The sequence below is a fragment of the Embiotoca jacksoni genome, unplaced genomic scaffold, assembly GCF_022577435.1.
Source record: "Embiotoca jacksoni isolate LCO1_2020_lvr unplaced genomic scaffold, fEmbJac1.0.p SCAF_17, whole genome shotgun sequence".
NCBI classification, from domain to species: Eukaryota; Metazoa; Chordata; class Actinopteri; family Embiotocidae; genus Embiotoca; species Embiotoca jacksoni.
Window position 1 is genome coordinate 195,650 of NW_027185307.1, and position 22,105 is coordinate 217,754.

Sequence of the window (22,105 nt, forward strand, 5' to 3'; positions counted from 1 at the left end):
CCTGTACTAGAACTACCGTAAAGCAGTACCACTACCTGTAATAGAACTATCGTAAACCAGTACCACTACCTGTACTAGAACTACCGTAACGCAGTACCACTACCACTATCTGTACTAATACTACCGTAATGCAGTACCACTACCTGTACTAGAACTACCGTAACAAAGTACCACTGCCTGTACTAGAACTACCACAACGCAGTACCACTACCTGTACTAGTACTACCGTAACGCAGTACTACTATTTCTACTACTACTGTACCACAGAACCCCTACATGTACCACTACCTGTACTGGAACTACCGCAACGCAGTACCACTACCTGTACTAATACTACCATAACGCAGTACCACTACCTGTACTAGAACTACCGTAACGCAGTACCACTACCTGTACTAATACTACCGTAACGCAGTACCACTACCTGTACTAATACTACCGTCACGCAGTATCACTACCTGTACTAGTACTACCGCAACGCAGTACCACTATCTATACTAGTACTACTGTAGCGCAGTAGCACTACCTGTACCAGAACTACCGTAACGCAGTACCACTACCTTTACTAGTACTACCGTAACGCAGTACTACTACTTCTACTACTACTGTACCACAGAACCCCTACATGTACCACTACCTGTACTGGAACTACCGTAACGCAGTACAACTACCTGTACTAGAACTACCACAACGCAGTACCACTACCTGTACTAGTACTACCGCAACGCAGTACCACTACCTGTACTAATACTACCATAACGCAGTACCACTACCTGTACTAGAACTACCACAACGCAGTACCACTACCTGTACTAGTACTACCATAATGCAGTACCACTACCTGTGCTAGTACTACCGCAACGCAGTACCACTACCACTACCTGTATTAGAACTACCGTAACGCAGTACCACTACGTGTACTAGTACTACCGTAACGAAGTACCACTACCTGTACTAATACTACCGTAACGCAGTACCACTACCTGTACTAGAACTACTGTAACAAAGTACCACTACCTGTACTAGAACTACTACAACGCAGTACCACTACCTGTACTAGTACTACCGTAACGCAGTACCACTACCTGTACTAATACTACCGTAACAGTACCACTACCTGTACTGGAACTACCGTAACGCAGTACGACTACCTGTACTAGAACTACCATAACGCAGTACCACGACCTGTACTAGAACTACCGCAACGCAGTACCACTACCACTACCTGTACTAGAACTACCGTAACGCAGTACCACTACCTGTACTAATACTACCGTAACGCAGTATCACTACCTGTACTAGTACTACCGTAACAAAGTACCACTACCTGTACTAATACTACCGTAATGCAGTACCACTACCTGTACTAGAACTACTGTAACAAAGTACCACTACCTGTACTAGAACTACCACAACGCAGTACCACTACCTGTAGTAGTACTACCATAATGCAGTACCACTACCTGTGCTAGTACTACCGCAACGCAGTACCACTACCTGTACTAGAACTACCGTAACGCAGTACCACTACCTGTACTAGTACTACCGTAACGCAGTACCACTACCTGTAGTAGTACTACCATAATGCAGTACCACTACCTGTGCTAGTACTACCGCAACGCAGTACCACTACCTGTACTAGAACTACCGTAACGCAGTACCACTACCTGTACTAGTACTACCGTAACGCAGTACCACTACCTGTACTAATACTACCGTAACGCAGTACCACTATCTGTACTAGAACTACCGTAACAAAGTACCACTACCTGTACTAGAACTACCACAACGCAGTACCACTACGTGTACTAGTACTACCTTAACGCAGTACTACTACCTCTACCACTGTACCACAGAACCCCTACATGTACTAGTACTACTGTAACACAGTACTGTAACACAGTAGTACTACATGTACTGGTACTAATTTATTAATATTATTACATAATAAACAAAGTGAGCTCATCCGTTTTATTTTCTACATTCAATTAAACATCAGATCAGTGATCAGTCAGCAGCATCACGAGGAGGAGGAGGAGTTACAGATCCAGGTGAGGTAATGGAGGTTCACTGTGACTGATGTATGACAGACCTCCATCAGTCCTCCATCAGACCTCCACCAGTCCTCCATCAGACCTCCATCAGACCTCTATCAGTCCTCCATCAGTCCTCCATCAGACCTCCATCAGTCCTCCATCAGACCTCCACCAGACCTCTATCAGTCCTCCATCAGTCCTCCATCAATCCTCCATCAGACCTCCATCAGTCCTCCATCAGACCTCCATCAGTCCTCCATCAGTCCTCCATCAGATGATGGAGGCCCCCCCCCCACAGCCCCACCCGGTCCTCTCAGTACGGCTTCCCTCCGATAGCGTTGAGCATCTGCAGCCTCTCCTCAGCGGGGGGCATGTCGGGGCTGACGCCGGCCCTCCTCCTCTGAACCATGATGTTGTGCTGCAGGACAGACACACAACCATTTAGTGTCACCATACTGAACCATGTGACCTGCTGCCAGCCTGTTTCTATAGTACATTATTATATATTATCTATATTACAGGCACAGATGTCACTTTTACATTCTTTTTATCACTGTTAGCCCCATGATGGTTCTCTGAGTTCAACACAGGAAGAACCACAGATCATTATCACAGGAAGAACCTCAGGTCATTATCACAGGAAGAACCTCAGGTCATTATCACAGGAAGAACCTCAGATCATTATCACAGGAAGAACCTCAGATCATTATCACAAGAAGAATCTCAGATCATTATCACAGGAAGAACCTCAGGTCATTATCACAGGAAGAACCTCAGATCATTATCACAGGAAGAACCTCAGATCACTATCACAGGAAGAACCTCAGATCATTATCACAGGAAGAACCTCAGATCACTATCACAGGAAGAACCTCAGATCATTATCACAAGAAGAACCTCAGATCATTATCACAGGAAGAACCTCAGATCATTATCACAGGAAGAACCTCTTTATCAGGGAGTTGGTAAAAAGAAAAAGAAAAACACCCTCAGCGACCCCTCAGCACTCAGGTCCACTCACCCAGAACTTCCTGCAGTTCTTGTACTGTTGGAAGAAGGCGAAACACCTGCTCTTATCGTAGTTGTAGGCATCCAAACACTTCTGTGACGCGTCACTCTCCTGAAACAAAGGCAGGTCAGAGGTCAGAGGTCAGCAGCAGGCATAGGTACCAAATGTGGAGGGGCGGAGCTCACCTCAATGCACGGGTTCATGTCCTGGTTCCGAACTTTACGGGCATGTTTATCCATTTGGACCTGAGGACACAAGGACAGACGTCTCTGAGGGGTCGCACCATGTTTCACTCTTCTGTGAGTGAGTGTGTGTTAAGAGTGAATTGTTTGAGTGAGCGAGTGTGTTAAGAGTGAGTGAGTGTGTAAGAGAGTGAGTGAGTGTGTTAAGAGTGTGAATGAGTGTGTGTTAAGAGTGTGAGTTAAGTGTGTGTGAGTGAGTAAGAGTGTGTGAGTGTGTTAAGAGTGAGAGTGTGTTAAGTGTGTGTGAGTGAGTAAGAGTGTGTGAGTGTGTTAAGAGTGAGTGTGTGTTAAGTGTGTGTGTGTGTTAAGTGTGTGTGAGTGTGTGGTAAGTGTGTGAGTGTGTGTTAAGTGTGAGTGAGTGAGTAAGAGTGTGAGTGTGTGTTAAGAGTGTGAGTGTGTGTTAAGTGTGTGTGAGTGAGTAAGAGTGTGTTAAGAGTGAGAGTGTGTGTTAAGTGTGTGTGAGTGTGTTAAGTGTGTGTGAGTAAGAGTGTGTGAGTGTGTTAAGAGTGAGAGTGTGTGTTAAGTGTGTGTGAGTGAGTAAGAGTGTGTGAGTGTGTTAAGAGTGTGAGTGTGTGTTAAGTGTGTGTGAGTAAGAGTGTGTGAGTGTGTTAAGAGTGAGAGTGTGTGTTAAGTGTGTGTGAGTGAGTAAGAGTGTGTGAGTGTGTTAAGAGTGAGAGTGTGTTAAGTGTGTGTGAGTGAGTAAGAGTGTGTGAGTGTGTTAAGAGTGTGAGTGAGTAAGAGTGTGTGAGTGTGTTAAGAGTGAGAGTGTGTGTTAAGTGTGAGTGAGTGTGTTAAGTGTGTGTGAGTGAGTAAGAGTGTGTGAGTAAGAGTGTGAGTGTGAAAGAGTGAGAGTGTGTGTTAAGTGTGAGTGAGTGAGTAAGAGTGTGTGAGTGAGTAAGAGTGTGAGTGTGTGTTAAGAGTGAGAGTGTGTGTTAAGTGTGAGTGAGTGAGTAAGAGTGTGTGAGTGTGTTAAGAGTGAGTGTGTGTTAAGTGTGTGTGAGTGAGTAAGAGTGTGTGTGTGTGTTAAGTGTGTGTGAGTGAGTAAGAGTGTGTGAGTAAGAGTGTGAGTGTGAAAGAGTGAGAGTGTGTGTTAAGTGTGAGTGAGTGAGTAAGAGTGTGTGAGTGAGTAAGAGTGTGAGTGTGTGTTAAGAGTGAGAGTGTGTGTTAAGTGTGAGTGAGTGAGTAAGAGTGTGTGAGTGTGTTAAGAGTGAGTGTGTGTTAAGTGTGTGTGAGTGAGTAAGAGTGTGTGTGTGTTAAGAGTGTGAGTGTGTGTTAAGAGTGTGAGTGTGTGTTAAGTGTGAGTGAGTGAGTAAGAGTGTGAGTGTGTGTTAAGCGTGAGAGTGTGTGTTAAGTGTGTGTGAGTGAGTAAGAGTGTGAGTGTGTGTTAAGTGTGAGTGAGTAAGAGTGTGTGAGTGTGTTAAGAGTGAGTGAGTGAGTAAGAGTGTGAGTTAAGCGTGAGAGTGTGTGTTAAGTGTGTGTGTGAGTGAGTAAGAGTGTGTGTGAGTGTGTTAAGAGTGTGTGTTAAGAGTGTGAGTGTGTGTTAAGTGTGAGTGAGTGAGTAAGAGTGTGTGAGTGAGTAAGAGTGTGTGTGAGTGTGTTAAGAGTGTGAGTGTGTGTTAAGAGTGAGTAAGAGTGTGTGAGTGTGTTAAGAGTGAGTGAGTGAGTAAGAGTGTGAGTGTTTGTTAAGCGTGAGAGTGTGTGTTAAGTGTGTGTGTGAGTGAGTAAGAGTGTGTGTGAGTGAGTAAGAGTGTGAGTGTGTTAAGAGTGTGAGTGTGTGTTAAGAGTGAGTGAGTGAGTGAGTAAGAGTGAGGGTTGGACCTGCTGTTGTTGTTTGGTTTTGGGGGGGAGGCTTTCTACTCAGTATTACTACAAAACGGCGGGAGCTGGACGGGTGAAATGTTTGCCGAATTGAAAGGCACTTCTTCCTATTTCAGACAACATCTGAACTCCCGGAGACCCGGCGGGACATTTTACAACTGGCACGTGCCAATGAACCATCAGATTTGTGAACGGAGTTTGGTGCGTCCGGACGTCCTCCATGACCGGGACCGTTACAACATTGCACCCAGTTGACCTTGATGAAAAGCGGGAAAGCGGGGAGCAGCTGTCCCTCTGGGGGGACAGAGGGGAGGTGGAGGGTCGGAGGTGGTGCTGCTCCCCGGTGTCTACACCTACCTTTACGGACGCCACCTGTTCTCCAGCCGGCGAAGGGCTCGCGGAGTGTCCCTCTGTCCACACTGAAGGTTATCCGCTGCTTTAAAAGACCCAGATTCCCGTCGGACCTCCGGACGCGTTCTGTCATCTACAACTTTGGAGACACGGACGGTAGCGGGACTCTGACTGGAGGAAGCTGGACAGCAGCTCCACACGACGGCAGCTGACCGGTGGCGGTAACCTCCCCGTCTGCGACAGCGCACCAGGAAGAACGGCCGCTCTGTCACACACGACGGACAGCGGCGCCAGCCAATAGGAAGCTGTGAAGGCTAACGAGCTAGACTGACAATCCAGTGAGCCAATAGGATTCCTTGGCTGTCTCGTTCGTCTTTTTATTCATGTAAAATCGAACTAACGGAGTTTTAACGGCTGACAGTCCGTCCGGAGGTCCGAACACGGAGTTTTACAGACAGAGACGGTCAGGGACGGGACACGGAGCGGCAGCGGCTCACGACTCCTTCAAAGTCAGAGTAGGCGGGACTTCAAGGGGGCGTGGCCTGATCCTAGTGCGGTTGCATCGCAGCGCATACACAATGGCTGCTCGAAAGGGGAGAAAGCAAACAATTTTCAGGCCCGCCGCGTCTCGCGAAAAATATGAGAAAAAAATTATTAAAAATTCGGAAAATAGTTGAAAGTGAAGAAAAACCCAACAGAAAGGATGTTAAAGCGTCCCGGGTAAGTTTGATGTGAATTAAAGAAACGGTGAAGCAGTTGTTGAATTAAAATATCGGGGTTATTTAAATTATGAGAGAGGGGTGAGCTGGGGAAAAAGTTTGTGTTAATCAGAACCCAGTTCGGGAGCGCAGAGAAAACCACGGGAGGGCACGCGGACATGAAGCGCTGTAAACACGCGCCGTCTCCGGTGATATTAACGTGACGGCGCGTGTCCACGAACGTTAAAGAGCGGAGCGACGGAAAGTTGAGCAAAGTTGGACGAAGCGTCCTCACTGACTTGACTCCTGAGCTGAACCAGTCGGACAGCTGCTCTGTCCCCAGCACGCGCACTGGGTCCACAACCCGTCCTCCATGGGTCGGTCCCGCGGACCGACTCCTCAGCAGGAGCACCCGGCGGTCCGGACCGACCAAAGCATCTCTGACCAGCTCGGAGCCGACAGCCGCACAGCGGACACACTGACATGTTGTCTCCCTGCAGGCGGTGGGCTCCATGGCGCGAGCCTGCAGGTTCTGGTCCCGGTGTCAGGCCCATCAGGTGAAAGCCCGCTAAAACTCAGGAGACAGTGGTCGTCCTGAAAGTAGTAAAATGGAAGGAGAAGGAGGTGAAGACCTGCTGCAGGCTGGTACCTCTACCAGGTGGTTCTGGTACCGGTACCAGGTGGTTCTGTAAAACCACAGCAGCCTGTTGGGTCTGTTGTAGCACTTGTGTCCCCTCAGTAGCCCAGTATGTCCCCTCAATAGCCCAGTATGTCCCCTCAATAGCCCAGTATGTCCCCTCAGTAGCCCAGTATGTCCCCTCAATAGTCCAGTATGTCCCCTCAGGAGCCCAGTGTGTCCCCTCAGGAGCCCAGTGTGTCCCCTCAGGAGCACAGTATGTCCCCTCAGGAGCCCAGCGTGTCCACCGATCGGTGTCAGTGTGTCTGGTCAGAGAGCTGTGGTGGGAGGAGGATGAAGGTGGTCCATGCTGCTCTTCATCCCCTCCCAGAGGTCTCTGACCCGGTTGAGGGTCTGAAGTGTGACGTGTGGTTCTGCTGACTGAGACATGTTGATGTTAGATGATGGAGGTAATATTACTTCCTCCTACTGACCCGTCCACCTCAGTCAGCTGGTTCTGTCTGAACACGCCGGGTTAGAATCTGTTTGGTTCTGAGGTCACTGATGGCAGCCATGATTGGACTGAACCTGTTGGATCTATCATGGAGACGATATGAACTGGCGGTAAAGGACTGAGCCGGGTCCAAGAACTGCAGGAGAACTTTGTGTTTAAATATGTGATTATTTTTCTTTTGTTACAACTTTAATTTTTACACGTTAACTTCAGAGATTAAAGGTTTGTTTCTGTGAAACATCGTCTTACTTCAAGTTAAAGAAATCAGCTGCTGTTTATTTTTTAAAGTTGGTGTGAAGATGAAACCAGAGACGTGTTCAGACTGTTCCATAAAGACACGTGTCCTCACCATGGAAACCTGGGGGACAGAGACAGTAACAGATGTCTCCATGTCTCCTCTCTTCATCGTGTTGCTGTCAGAACTCTGGTTCTGTAAAATGCATGAAGTCCAGCTGATTGTGTTCATGGGACAGACGGAGACACTGAGGACAAAAGTCTTCCTTTGACCTGGTCAATCTGTGACCTGGTCTGGTCAGAGATCTTCACCACTGAACTGTTCAGTGATGTCATCAAACTATTCAGTGATGTCATCAATGAGTAAATAATGCAGCTTCCACAGGATGATGGTGGTCACGCCTCTCCTGTCAGGTTTACTGTGAGACATCTGCAGTGATCTTCAGATTCATTCTGACTTCCAGCTGCGTGTCCCTCACATCTGGGACAGCTGTGGCTCCAGGGACAGACAGTCAATCCCCGTCTCCTCTTGTCCACCTGTCAGCGTCCTCTGGTGAGACTTTCACATGGTGTGAGAGGCTCCGCCTCTCTGTGACAATCCCCTGACCACCTGAGACAGCAGGACAGGTGTTGCTGCACCTGCAGCTTCTCAGCCTGCTGGATTCAAGTGTGTGAATCAGTTCTGTGGTGTCCTACAGAATCTATTCACACATCTAACAAGGAATATGGTTTGATTAGAATGAACCTCTGCTCTGCTGCTGAGGTGTCCAGGCTGTGACGTGTTTTAAAGTACAACATTCACTTCCTGTTTCTGTTTCACGTGAGAGCTGTGAGCTTCAGGAAACAATCTCTGAGTGAACATTACCTCAGTGAATAGTCACAATGGAATTTAAAAATAAGAAACTCAAACAAACTGCGTGAGAACAAATTAAACACAAGATGACATATTAATCAAATAAAATATAGAATGAAAAAAAATACATTTAAAGGAGCAGCGGTGAAGTAAAGCAATATGTTTCATCTTGGTTTTTAACTTTTTACTGAGGTTTCCTGATATCCACAGACAGTCTGTTCAACAGGAGCACAGCTGACAAGCTGCATCAGACTTGATTTCAATTACTAAGAACCAGCAGCTGACGATTGCAGAATAACTGTGCAATAACATGCAGATTTACATCTCAAGGAGAACTAACATTTCCCCATTTGTCCCTGTCTGTCTGTCCCTGTCTCTCAGGCCCCTGAGTCCGGGCGTTGTTGAGCACATGAACCTGGATAGACCAGCTGCATCACTACCAGCCGGGCCCCGGGCCCCTGTCCATGTAGCTGGTCTGCCGTAGGGTGCCATGGCCACGGGAACCCAGCGCCACCGTGACCACATCCTGGACAAAGCTAAGCTTGCCCCGCCCACAGGGAGGCGCAGGAGAGTGGAGGGAAAGCCCAAGAAGAACTTCCCCTGCCAGGAGTGTCAGAAGGCGTTCAACAGCCTGGAGAAGTTGAAGGTTCACTCGTACTCTCACACCGGAGAGAGACCGTACCGCTGCTCCCACCCTGACTGCACCAAGGCCTTCGTCTCCAAGTACAAGCTGCTACGGTATGGTGGTGTAGTTTCTCTGACTGGTGGTGGTGTAGTCTGTCTGACTGGTGGTGGTGTAATCTGTCTGACTGGTGGTGGTGTAGTCTCTGACTGGTGATAGTGCAGTCTTTCAGACTGGTGGTGGTGTAATCTCTGACTGGTGGTAGTGTAGTCTGTCTGACTGCTGGTGTTGTAGTCTCTCTGACTGGTGGTGGTGTAGTCTCTCTCACTGTTGGTGGTGTAGTTTCTCACTGGTTGTGGTGTAGTCTCTCTCACTGATGGTGGTGTAGTTTATCTCGCTGTGGGTGGTGCAGTATCTCTCAATGTTGGTGGTGGAGTCTCTCTCAATGTTAGTGATGGAGTTTCTCTCACTTTTGGTGGTGTAGTATCTGTCAATGTTAGTGATGTAGTCTCTCTCAATATTGGTGTTGTAGTCTCTCTGACTGGTGGTGGTGGAGTCTCTCTCAATGTTAGTGATGTAGTTTATCTCACTTTTGGTGGTGTAGTATCTCTCAATGTTAGTGATGTAGTCTCTCTGACTGTTGGTGGTATGGTGTCTCTCACTGGTAGTGGTGGAGTCTCTCTGACTGTTGGTGGTGTAGTATCTCTGACTGGTGGTGGTGTTTTCTCACTGACTGGTGGTGGTGCAATCTATCTGACTGGTGGTAGTGTAGTCTCTCTGACTGCTGGTGTTGTAGTCTCTCTGACTGGTGGTGGTGTAGTCTCTCTCACTGTTGGTGGTGTAGTTTCTCTTACTGTTGGTGGTGTAATTTCTCACTGGTTGTGGTGTAGTCTCTCTCACTGTTGGTGGTGTAGTTTCTCTCACTGTTGGTGGTGTAATTTCTCACTGGTTGTGGTGGAGTCTCTCTCAATGTTAGTGATGTAGTTTCTCTCACTTTTGGTGGTGTAGTATCTCTCAATGTTAGTGATGTAGTCTCTCTCAATGTTGGTGTTGTAGTCTCTCTCACTGGTAGTGGTGTAGTCTTTCTGACTGTTGGTGGTGTAGTATCTCTGACTGGTGGTGGTGTTTTCTCACTGACTGGTGGTGGTGCAATCTATCTGACTGGTGGTGTACCCTCTCTGACTTTTGGTGGTGTAGTCTCTGACTTTTGGTGGTGTAGTTTAGTGTCTCTGACTGTTGGTGGTGTAGTCTCTGACTGTTACTGGTGTAGTCTCTCTCACCGTTGGTGGTGTAGTCTCTGACTGTTGGTGGTGTAGTATCTCTCACTGTTGGTGGTGTAGTCGCTGACTGTTACTGGTGTAGTCTCTCTCACCGTTGGTGGTGTAGTCTCTGACTGTTGGTGGTGTAGTATCTCTCACTGTTGGTGGTGTAGTCGCTGACTGTTACTGGTGTAGTCTCTCTCACCGTTGGTGGTGGTGTAGTCTCTCTGACTGTTGGTGGTGTAGTGTCTCTCACTGGTGGTGGTGTCATTTCTCTGACTGTTATTGGTGTAGTCTCTCTCACTGTTGATGGTGGTGTAGTCTCTCACTGGTGGTGGTGTAGTCTCTCACTGGTGGTGGTTTAGTCTCTCACTGGCGGTCGTGTAGTCTCTCACTGTTGATTGTGTAGTCTCTGTTTCTGTTGGTGGTTCAGTCTCTCTGACTGTTGGTGGTGTAGTCTCTGACTGTTACTGGTGTAGTCTCTCTCACCGTTGGTGGTGGTGTAGTCTCTCTGACTGTTGGTGGTGTAGTGTCTCTCACTGGTGGTGGTGTTGTTTCTCTGACTGTTATTGGTGTAGTCTCTCTCACTGTTGATGGTGTAGTCTCACTGTTGGTGTTGTTGTAGTCTCTCTTATGTTTGATGGTGTGGTCGCTCTGACTAGTGGTGGTGTAGTTTCTCTCACAGGTGGTGGTGTAGTCTCTCACTGTTGGTGTAGTCTCTCATCAGTGGTTGTGTATTCTCTGTCACTGTAGTCTCTGACTGTTGGTGGTGTAGTCTCTGACTCACTGGTGTAGTCTCTCTCACCGTTGGTGGTGGTGTAGTCCCTCTGACTGTTGGTGGTGTAGTCTCTCTCACTGTTGATGGTGGTGTAGTCTCTCACTGGTGGTGGTGTAGTCTCTCTGACTGGTGGTGGTGTAGTTTCTCTCTGGTGGTGGTTTAGTCTCTCACTGGCGGTCGTGTAGTCTCTCACTGTTGATTGTGTAGTCTCTGTTTCTGTTGGTGGTGTAGTCTCTCTGACTGTTGGTGGTGTAGTCTCTGACTGTTACTGGTGTAGTCTCTCTCACCGTTGGTGGTGGTGTAGTCTCTCTCTGACTGTTGGTGGTGTAGTCTCTGACTGTTACTGGTGTAGTCTCTCTCACCGTTGGTGGTGGTGTAGTCTCTAACTGTTGGTGGTGTAGTCTCTCACTGGTGGTCGTGTAGTCTCTCTGACTGGTGGTGTAGTGTCTCTCACTGGTGGTTGTGTAGTCTCACTGGTGGTGGTGTTTTCTCTGACTGTTGGTGGTGTAGTCTCTCTCACTGGTGGTGGTGTAGTCTTTTTCACTGTGTAGTCTTTTTCACTGGTGGTGGTGTATTCTCTCACTGGTGGTGGTGCAGTGTCTCTGGCTTTTGGTGGTGTAGTCTCTCTAGCTGTTGGTGGTGTAGTCTCTAGCTGTTGGTTGTGTAGTCTCTCTGACTGTTGGTGATGTAGTCTCTCACTATTGGTTGTGTAGTCTCTCACTATTGGTGGTGTAATCTCTCACTGGTGGTGGTGTAGCCTCTCTCAATGGTGGTGGCGTAGTCTCTCATTGGTGGTGACGTAGTCTCTCACTGGTGGTGGTGTAGTCTCGCACTGGTGGTCATGTAGTCTCACTGTTGGTGGTGTAGTCTCTCTGACTGTTGGTGGTGTAGTCTCTGACTGTTACTGGTGTAGTCTCTCTCACCGTTGGTGGTGGTATAGTCTCTCTGACTGTTGGTGGTGTAGTCTCTCTCACCGTTGGTGGTGGTGTAGTCTCTCTGACTGTTGGTGGTGGTGTAGTCTCTCACTGGTGGTTGTGTAGTCTCTCTGACTAGTGGTGATGTAGTCTCTCTCTGGTGGTGGTGTAGTCTCTCACTGGCGGTCGTGTAGTCTGTCACTGTTGATTGTGTAGTCTCTGTTTCTGTTGGTGGTTTAGTCTCTCTGACTGTTGGTGGTGTAGTCTCTGACTGTTACTGGTGTAGTCTCTCTCACCGTTGGTGGTGGTGTAGTCTCTCTGACTGTTGGTGGTGTAGTCTCTCTGACTGTTGGTGGTGTAGTGTCTCTCACTGGTGGTGGTGTCGTTTCTCTGACTGTTATTGGTGTAGTCTCTCTCACTGTTGATGGTGTAGTCTTTCTCACTGTTGGTGTTGTTGTAGTCTCTCTTATGTTTGATGGTGTGGTCGCTCTGACTAGTGGTGGTGTAGTTTCTCTCACAGGTGGTGGTGTAGTCTCTCACTGTTGGTGTAGTCTCTCATCAGTGGTTGTGTATTCTCTGTCACTGTTGGTTGTGAAGTCTCTCACTGTTGGTGGTGTAGTCTCTCTGACTGGTGGTGGTGTAGTTTCTCTCTGGTGGTGGTTTAGTCTCTCACTGGCGGTCGTGTAGTCTCTCACTGTTGATTGTGTAGTCTCTGTTTCTGTTGGTGGTGTAGTCTCTCTGACTGTTGGTGGTGTAGTCTCTGACTGTTACTGGTGTAGTCTCTCTCACCGTTGGTGGTGGTGTAGTCTCTCTGACAGTTGGTGGTGTAGTCTCTCTGACCTCTGGTGGTGTAGTTAGTGTCTCTCACTGGTGGTGGTGTATTGTCTTTCACTGGTGGTAGTTTAGTGTCTCTGACTGTTGGTGGTGTAGTCTCTGACTGTTACTGGTGTAGTCTCTCTCACCGTTGGTGGTGTAGTCTCTGACTGTTACTGGTGTAGTCTCTCACCGTTGGTGGTGGTGTAGTCTCTCTGACTGTTGGTGGTGTAGTGTCTGACTTACTGGTGTAGTCTCTCTCACCGTTGGTGGTGTAGTCTCTCTGACTGTTGGTGGTGTAGTATCTCTCACTGTTGGTGGTGTAGTCGCTGACTGTTGGTGGTGTAGTCTCTGACTGTTACTGGTGTAGTCTCTCTCACCGTTGGTGGTGGTGTAGTCTCTCTGACTGTTGGTGGTGGTGTAGTCTCTCACTGGTGGTTGTGTAGTCTCTCTGACTAGTGGTGGTGTAGTCTCTCTCTGGTGGTGGTGTAGTCTCTCTGACTGGTGGTGGTGTAGTTTCTCTCTGGTGGTGGTTTAGTCTCTCACTGGCGGTCGTGTAGTCTCTCACTGTTGATTGTGTAGTCTCTGTTTCTGTTGGTGGTGTAGTCTCTCTGACTGTTGGTGGTGTAGTCTCTGACTGTTACTGGTGTAGTTTCTCTCACCGTTGGTGGTGGTGTAGTCTCTCTGACAGTTGGTGGTGTAGTCTCTGACTGTTACTGGTGTAGTCTCTCTCACCGTTGGTGGTGGTGTAGTCTCTAACTGTTGGTGGTGTAGTCTCTCACTGGTGGTCGTGTAGTCTCTCTGACTGGTGGTGTAGTGTCTCTCACTGGTGGTTGTGTAGTCTCACTGGTGGTGGTGTTTTCTCTGACTGTTGGTGGTGTAGTCTCTCTCACTGGTGGTGGTGTAGTCTTTTTCACTGGTGGTGGTGTGTTCTCTCACTGGTGGTGGTGCAGTGTCTCTGGCTTTTGGTGGTGTAGTCTCTCTAGCTGTTGGTGGTGTAGCCTCTCTCACTGTTGATGGTGTAGTCTCTCTCACCATTGGTGGTGGTGTAGACTCTCTGACTGTTGGTGGTGCAGCGTCTCTCACTGGTGGTGGTGTTGTAGTCTCTGACTGTTATTGGTGTAGTCTCTCTCACTGTTGATGGTGTAGCCTCTCTCACTGTTGGTGTTGTTGTAGTCTCTCTTATGTTTGATGGTGTGGTCGCTCTGACTAGTGGTGGTGTAGTTTCTCACACTGGTGGTGGTGTTTTCTAACTGACTGTTGGTGGTGTAGTCTCGCTGACTGTTGGTGGTGTAGTCTATCTGACTTGTGTGGTGTCTAGTCTGTTTGACTGTTGGTGGTGTAGTGTCTGACTTACTGGTGTAGTCTCTCTCACCGTTGGTGGTGTAGTCTCTCTGACTGTTGGTGGTGTAGTATCTCTCACTGTTGGTGGTGTAGTCGCTGACTGTTGGTGGTGTAGTCTCTGACTGTTACTGGTGTAGTCTCTCTCACCGTTGGTGGTGGTGTAGTCTCTCTGACTGTTGGTGGTGGTGTAGTCTCTCACTGGTGGTTGTGTAGTCTCTCTGACTAGTGGTGGTGTAGTCTCTCTCTGGTGGTGGTGTAGTCTCTCTGACTGGTGGTGGTGTAGTTTCGCTCTGGTGGTGGTTTAGTCTCTCACTGGCGGTCGTGTAGTCTCTCACTGTTGATTGTGTAGTCTCTGTTTCTGTTGGTGGTGTAGTCTCTCTGACTGTTGGTGGTGTAGTCTCTGACTGTTACTGGTGTAGTTTCTCTCACCGTTGGTGGTGGTGTAGTCTCTCTGACAGTTGGTGGTGTAGTCTCTGACTGTTACTGGTTTAGTCTCTCTCACCGTTGGTGGTGGTGTAGTCTCTAACTGTTGGTGGTGTAGTCTCTCACTGGTGGTCGTGTAGTCTCTCTGACTGGTGGTGTAGTGTCTCTCACTGGTGGTTGTGTAGTCTCACTGGTGGTGGTGTTTTCTCTGACTGTTGGTGGTGTAGTCTCTCTCACTGGTGGTGGTGTAGTCTTTTTCACTGGTGGTGGTGTGTTCTCTCACTGGTGGTGGTGCAGTGTCTCTGGCTTTTGGTGGTGTAGTCTCTCTAGCTGTTGGTGGTGTAGCCTCTCTCACTGTTGATGGTGTAGTCTCTCTCACCATTGGTGGTGGTGTAGACTCTCTGACTGTTGGTGGTGCAGCGTCTCTCACTGGTGGTGGTGTTGTAGTCTCTGACTGTTATTGGTGTAGTCTCTCTCACTGTTGATGGTGTAGCCTCTCTCACTGTTGGTGTTGTTGTAGTCTCTCTTATGTTTGATGGTGTGGTCGCTCTGACTAGTGGTGGTGTAGTTTCTCACACTGGTGGTGGTGTTTTCTAACTGACTGTTGGTGGTGTAGTCTCGCTGACTGTTGGTGGTGTAGTCTATCTGACTTGTGTGGTGTCTAGTCTGTTTGACTGTTGGTGGTGTAGTCTCTCACTGTTGGTGTAGTTTATCTGACTGGTGGTGGTGCAGACTCTTTTATTGGTGGTGATGCAGTCTCTCTGACTGTTGGTGGTGTAGTCTCTCTGACTGTTGGTGGTGTAGTCTATCTGACTTGTGTGGTGTCTAGTCTGTTTGACTGGTGTAGTCTCTCACTGTTGGTGGTGTAGTTTATCTGACTGGTGGTGGTGCAGACTCTTTTATTGGTGGTGATTTAGTCTCTCTGACTTTTGGTGTTGTAGTCTCACTGCTGGTGGTGTAGTTGCTCTGACTGCTGGTGGTGTAGTGTCTCTGGCTTTTGGTGGTGTAGTCTCTAGCTGTTGGTTGTGTAGTCTCTCTGACTGTTGGTGATGTAGTCTCTCACTGTTGGTTGTGTAGTCTCTCACTATTGGTGGTGTAGTCTCTCTGACCGTTGGTGGTGTAGTCTCTCTGACTGTTGGTGTTGTAGTCCCAAGCTGTTGGTGCTGTTGTCTCTCACTGTTGGTGGTGTAGTCTGTAACTGTTGGTGCTGTAGTCTCTCGCTTTTGGTTGTGTAGTCTCGTTCACTGTTGCTGGCGTAGTCTCTCTGACTGTTGGTGATGTAGTCTCTCACTGGTGGTGCTGTAGTCTCTGACTGGTGGTGGTGTAGCCTCTCTCAATGGTGGAGGCGTAGTCTCTGATTGGTGGTGACGTAGTCTCTCACTGGTGGTGGCGTAGTCTCTCACTGGTGGTCGTGTAGTCTGACTGTTGGTAGTGTAGTCTCTCTGACGTTTGGTGGTGTAGTCTCTCTGACTGGTCGTGGTGCAGTCTATCAACTGGTGGTGGTGTAGTCTTTCTTTTGGTGGTGTAGTGCCTCTCACTGTTGGTGGTGTAGAGTCTCTCACTGGTGGAGGTGTTGTATCTCTCAATGTTGGTGTTGTAGTCTCACTGCTGGTGGTGTAGTCGCTCTGACTGCTGGTGGGGTAGTCTCTCTCACTATTGGTGGTGTAGTCTATCTGACTGCTGGTTGTGTAGTTTCTAACTACTGGTGGTGTATTCTGTGACTGGTGGTGGTGGAGTCTCTCCCACTGTTGGTGGTGTAGTCTCTCACTGGTGGTCGTGTAGTCTCTCTCACTGGTGGTGGTGTAGTCTCTCTGACTGGTGGTGGTGTAGTGTCTCTCGCTGTTGGTGGTGTAGTCTATCTGACTGCTGGTGGTGTAGTGTCTCTCACTGTTGGTGGTGTAGTCTATCTGACTGCTGGTTGTGTAGTTTCTAACTACTGGTGGTGTATTCTGTGACTGTTGGTGGTGTAGTCTCTCACTGGTGGTGGTGTAGTCTCTCTGACTGGTGGTGGTGTAGTGTCTCTCACTGGTGGTCGTGTACTGTCTCTCGCTGGTGGTGGAGTTTTCTCTGACTGTTGGTGGTGTAGTCTCTCTCACTGGTGGTGGTGTAGTCTTTTTCACTGGTGGTGGTGTATTCTCTCACTGGTGGTGGTGTAGTCTCTCTAGCTGTTGGTTGTGTAGTCTCTCTGACTGTTGGTGGTGTAGTGTCTCTGGCTTTTGGTGGTGTAGTCTCTAGCTGTTGGTGGTGTAGTCTCTCTAGCTGTTGGTTGTGTAGTCTTTCTGACTGTTGGTGATGTAGTCTCTCACTATTGGTTGTGTAGTCTCTCACTATTGGTGGTGTAGTCTCTCACTGGTGGTCATGTAGTCTCTGACTGTTGGTGGTGTAGCCTCTCTCAATGGTGGTGGCGTAGTCTCTCATTGGTGGTGACGTAGTCTCTCACTGGTGGTGGTGTAGTCTCTCACTGGTGGTCATGTAGTCTCACTGTTGGTGGTGTCGTCTCTCTGGCTTTTGGTGGTGTAGTCTCTCTGACCGTTGGTGGTGTAGTCTCTCTGACTGTTGGTTTTGTAGTCCCAAGCTGTTGGTGCTGTAGTCTCTCACTGTTGGTTGTGGAGTCTCTCTGACTGATATTGGTGCAGTCTCTCTCGCTGTTGGTTGTGTAGTCTCTCTGAATGCTGTTGGTGAAGTCTCTGACTGATGATGTAATTTCTCTGACTGTTACTGGATTAGTCTCTCTGTCTCGTGGTAATGTAATTTCTCTGATTGATGGTGGTGTAGTATCTAGCTGTTGGTGCTGTAGTCTCTCACTTTTGGTTGTGTAGTCTCGTTCACTGTAGCTGGCGTTTTCTCTCTGACTGTTGGTGATGTAGTCTGTCACTGGTGGTGCTGTAGTCTCACTGGTGGTCGTGTAGTCTCTGACTGGTGGTGGTGTAGCCTCTCTCAATGGTGGAGGCGTAGTCTCTCACTGGTGGTGACATGGTCTCTCACTGGTGGTCGTGTAGTCTCACTGTTGGTAGTGTAGTCTCTCTGACTTTTGGTGGTGTAGTCTCTCTGACTGGTAGTGGTGCAGTCTATCAACTGGTGGTGGTGTAGTCTTTCTTTCTTTTGGTGGTGTAGTGCCTCTCACTGTTGGTGGTGTAGAGTCTCTCTGGTGGTGGTATAGTCTCTCTGACTGTTGGTGGTGCAGTCTATCTTACTGTTGGTGGTGTAGTCTCTCTGGCTGTTGGTGGTGTAGTCTCTCTAGCTGTTGGTTGTGTAGTCTCTCCGACTGTTACTGGATTAGTCTCTCTGTCTGGTGGTAATGTAATTTCTCTGATTGATGGTGGTGCAGTATCTAGCTGTTGGTGCTGTAGTCTCTCACTTTTGGTTTTGTAGTCTCGTTCACTGTTGGTGGTGCAGTCTATCTGTCTGATGGTGGTGTAGTCTCTCTCACTGTTGGTGGTGTCGTCTCTCACTGGTGGTCGTGTAGTCTTTCTGACTGTTGGTGGTGTAGTCTCTCTCACTGTTGGTCGTGTAGTCTCTGACTGGTGGTGGTGTAGTCTTTCTGACTGTTGGTGGTGTAGTGTCTCTCACTGGTGGTGGTGTAGTCTGTAACTGTTGGTGGTGTAGTTTCTGTCATGGGTTCATCCATGCTAGTGTTTGTGTGTGTGCGTGCGCCTGTAACATGACTGTGCTCATTGGATGTGTTTCTGTTCCTAAAGGCACATGGCAACTCACTCGCCAGAAAAAAACCACAAGTGTTCATACTGTGAGAAAATGTTCCACCGCAAGGACCACCTGAAGAACCACCTGCACACCCACGACCCTCACAAGGAGGCCTTCGCCTGCCAGGAGTGCGGCAAGAACTACAACACCAAGCTGGGCTTCAAACGCCACCTCGCCCTGCACGCCGCCAACAGTGGAGACCTCACCTGCCAGGTGTGCATTCAGCCGTTCCCCAGCACCGCGGTCCTCCTGGAGCACCTCAAGACGCACGCCGGCAAGTCGTCAAGCGGGACCAAAGAGAAGAAGCACCGCTGCGAGCACTGCGAGAGGCGCTTTTACACTCGCAAGGACGTGCGGCGCCACATGGTGGTGCACACCGGACGCAAGGACTTCCTGTGTCAGTACTGTGCCCAGCGCTTCGGGAGGAAGGACCACCTGACGCGCCACGTGAAGAAGAGCCACGCCCGCGAGCTGCTGAGGGTCAAGACGGAGCCGGCTGATTCACTGGAGCCTGTGGTCTACGATCTGGCGTCCGGGAGCGTGAAGGGCGAGCTGCCCGCCATGCTGACGGCGCGGCAGCACCAGCTCAACATGTACACGGGCCCCGTCCTGGACTCAGAGCCCTCCCCCCTCCCCTCTCAGCCCTTCTCTCTGAAGTACTCCAACTTTACCTCATACACCGTCTCCTCCCAGGACCGCGAGCAGAACCTGAAGGGAGAACTGGAGACCTACCTGATGGAGCTGCAGGGCAGCATGCCCTCCTCCTCTTCTGCAGCCCCAGAGCCCCCACTCCCCTCCTCCAAGCTGGAGCTGGGTGTGCTGGAGGACACCAGTGACGAGGCGTCCCTGTCCAAAATGTCCCCGTCGGTGGCGGCCCCCGCAGGAGACTCTCTGGCCTCGTCTTCCTCTCTCATGGACTTCTCACAGCTGTTCAACTTCCTGCCACTCAACGGGCCTCCGTACAATCAGGTGGGGGGGGGGCGGGGGAGAGGGCGTCGCCTTCCCACCCAACGAAGACTCCACGCCTCTCCAGCTGCCCCCCCCGACCCCCACAGCTCCAGAGGCTGCAGACAGTCCACTTCAAGGCCTGCCCTTCATATCCAACCAGAGCACACCCACCACACTGCCCCGCTTCCACCAGGCCTTCCAGTGAACCAGGAGGTAACACAGACGCACAAGAACTTGTATAGTGAATGGCTACTATTGGTTGGCAAATGTTGACAGCCATAATGACATGTTACCATGACGACCTTTTCATGACATGTCCACATGATGACGTGTTAGCATAACATGTTCACGTGATGAAGTGTTACCATGGCAACGTGTTCACACAATGACATGTTACCATGATGATATGTTACTGTGATGACGTTTTACCCAGATGACACTACTATGAGGACGTGTTTACATGTTGGCGTGTTACCATGACAACCTGTCACCATGAAGATGTGTGACCGTGGCGACGTGTTGACATGACGACACGTGACCATGACAACACGTTACCATCACAACATAAGAATATGTTGACATGACGATGTTACTGTGACATATCCACATGATGACATATTACCATGACAACGTGTTACCATAATGACATGTTACCATGACGACATGCTCAGATGTTTGACCTTTGTTGATATGAACCTGAATCCTGCAGAAACAGTCTCCTCTCCCTCCACAGACAGTGAACATGTATGTTACTGCAGCCTGGTTAATGTAACATGGGATCATGTGAAGCCCTCACTCTCCTCTGTCCTCCATCCTCAGATGTAGTGACGGTGTCAGGCTGCCTGTCTCCCGCTCAGCGACGGCTCGGGGACTCGGAGGCCGGTGTGAAACGTTCAGCTGAATTTGTGGAAGTTTTGTCCTGGCTGAAGTTTTGAGGTTTGAAGAGATCTCAGCCAGCCGCTCCTTTTCTTCTCTTGTTGTAATCATAGCACTTTTTGTAAATGAAGCCTTTACTTCCTCCAGTACTTCTGTTAAACCTCTATTACAAATGTATAGATGATATATTTAGCTGTGTAGAGAACAATAACATGTAAATACAATATCAAATGTTTTATTTTTACAGGTACAGTTGTGACAGTGTTTTCCTATCAAAGTGTCATGTTTGCGTTACTTGCACAAGGTCTCTGTGTGTCTCACTGACGGTCACATGATGCACCTCTAATCACACCGACGGCCTCCATCAGACGGCCTCCATCAGACGGCCGTGCTTCACCGACTGGTGGGGAGAACAGACATGGTGGAGGGTTAGAGCTCCGAGTTCTGTCCTCTGGTCCTAGTTGTTGGTTCAAAATGACTCTGGGGGGGTCGTCCCCCGCCTTCATCACCTCTGACCTCAGTGACATCATCACAACAGGTGATTGGTTGTTTCTGTCTGAAGGCTGTGACATAGACTGACTTCATGATGGTGATGATGATGATTGTGGTGGTGATGATGATTGTGATTATGATAATCATGATGATGATGATGATGATGATTGATGATGATGATGATGATGATTGTGATTATGATAATCATGACGGTGAGGATGATGATGATGGTGGTGATGATGATGATGATGGTGATGATGATTGATGATTATGATGATGGTGGTGAGGATGATGATGATGATGGTGGTGGTGATGATGATTGATGATGATGATGATTGATGATGATGATGATGATTGTGATTATGATAATCATGATGGTGAGGATGATGGTGGTGATGATGATGATGGTGGTGATGATGATTGATGATTATGATGATGGTGGTGAGGATGATGATGATGATGATGGTGGTGATGATGATTGATGATGATGATGATGATGATGATGATGGTGGTGATGATGGTGATGATGATGATTGTGATGGTGATGATGGTGGTGATGATGATTGATGATTATGATGATGGTGATGATGATGATTGTGATTATGATAATCATGATGGTGATGATGATGGTGGTGAGGATGATGATGATGAGGAAGAAGGAGAGGTTCCTCAGTGAGACCACAGACCTTCAGCAGTTCATGTGAGACTTGTTGATAAGCTTCAGTGGTACCAGTGGCCTTTGATGAATGTGTAAGATGAACACTGCGATGCTGCCATATATCTCTTGTATTGGATCAAGCTGCTAACACTTGGAAAGCTCCTCCCGGTGCTCCAGACCTCCTCCCTCCTCCAGGGATCCGTGTACAGACCGCCTGCTTCTATATAGCTCCATATATTGTGTTGTACTGTGACTTTGTAGTCTTTTTACAGACATGCCTCCCCCCTTCCTCTCCCCCCTCCTCCCCCTTCCCCCAACACACACACACACACACACACACACACACACACACACACGTGTGTTGTGACCTTGGAAAGTGATGCGTTCACAGAGCTGACTCCGCCTCCTCCTGTGACAGACGAATCACTGAACATTTATCATCCTCAAACTACTGTTGTGTTTTTATAAGAGCAGATCTCATGAACATGTAGAGTAAATATATCAGATGAATATAATGCTGCGGCTTTCATCCGTTGTCTTCAACATGGACATCATCCAAAGAAGCAGATTATTTATTTCCTGGCAGAATAACCTGATCGATTCACACACGTTGCTGCTATGAGAGAGACGAGACTCAAGTGTTTTATTCGATGTACCGAACGTTCAATAAACACCAGAGAACGAAGCAGTCTGTCTGTCATTCACTGTGTCCCTGTGTGAGTGTGTGTGTGTATACAGTGGTGTGAAAAAGTGTTTACCCCCTCCTGTTAAAACATAACTTAACTGTGGTTTATCACCTGAGTTCAATTTCTCGAGCCACACCCAGACCTGATTACTGACACACCTGTTCTCAATCAAGAAATCACTTCAATAGGACCTGCCTGACAAAGTGAAGTAGACCAGAA

General features: G+C 48.6%; 2 protein-coding genes across 2 annotated transcripts; one reads left to right on the forward strand and one right to left on the reverse strand.

Moving 5' to 3' along the window:
- Positions 1–1,906: 1,906 nt before the first annotated feature.
- On the reverse strand, positions 1,907–5,712 carry chchd7 (coiled-coil-helix-coiled-coil-helix domain containing 7). The gene is made up of 4 exons (XM_069151196.1): positions 5,463–5,712; positions 3,231–3,290; positions 3,058–3,156; positions 1,907–2,454 (listed from the first exon to the last, which is right to left on the reverse strand). Exons 2-4 carry the CDS (start codon positions 3,282–3,284, stop codon positions 2,350–2,352), a joined length of 258 nt encoding a protein of 85 aa, XP_069007297.1. The 5' UTR covers positions 3,285–3,290; positions 5,463–5,712; the 3' UTR covers positions 1,907–2,349.
- Positions 5,713–5,773: 61 nt separating this feature from the next.
- Positions 5,774–21,885, forward strand: plag1 (pleiomorphic adenoma gene 1). The gene is given in 5 exon segments (XM_069151195.1): positions 5,774–6,176; positions 8,753–9,109; positions 18,223–19,200; positions 19,202–19,387; positions 19,994–21,885. Coding segments are annotated over 3 exon segments (1,404 nt in total). The 5' UTR covers positions 5,774–6,176; positions 8,753–8,861; the 3' UTR covers positions 19,380–19,387; positions 19,994–21,885.
- The last annotated feature ends 220 nt before the right edge of the window (positions 21,886–22,105 follow it).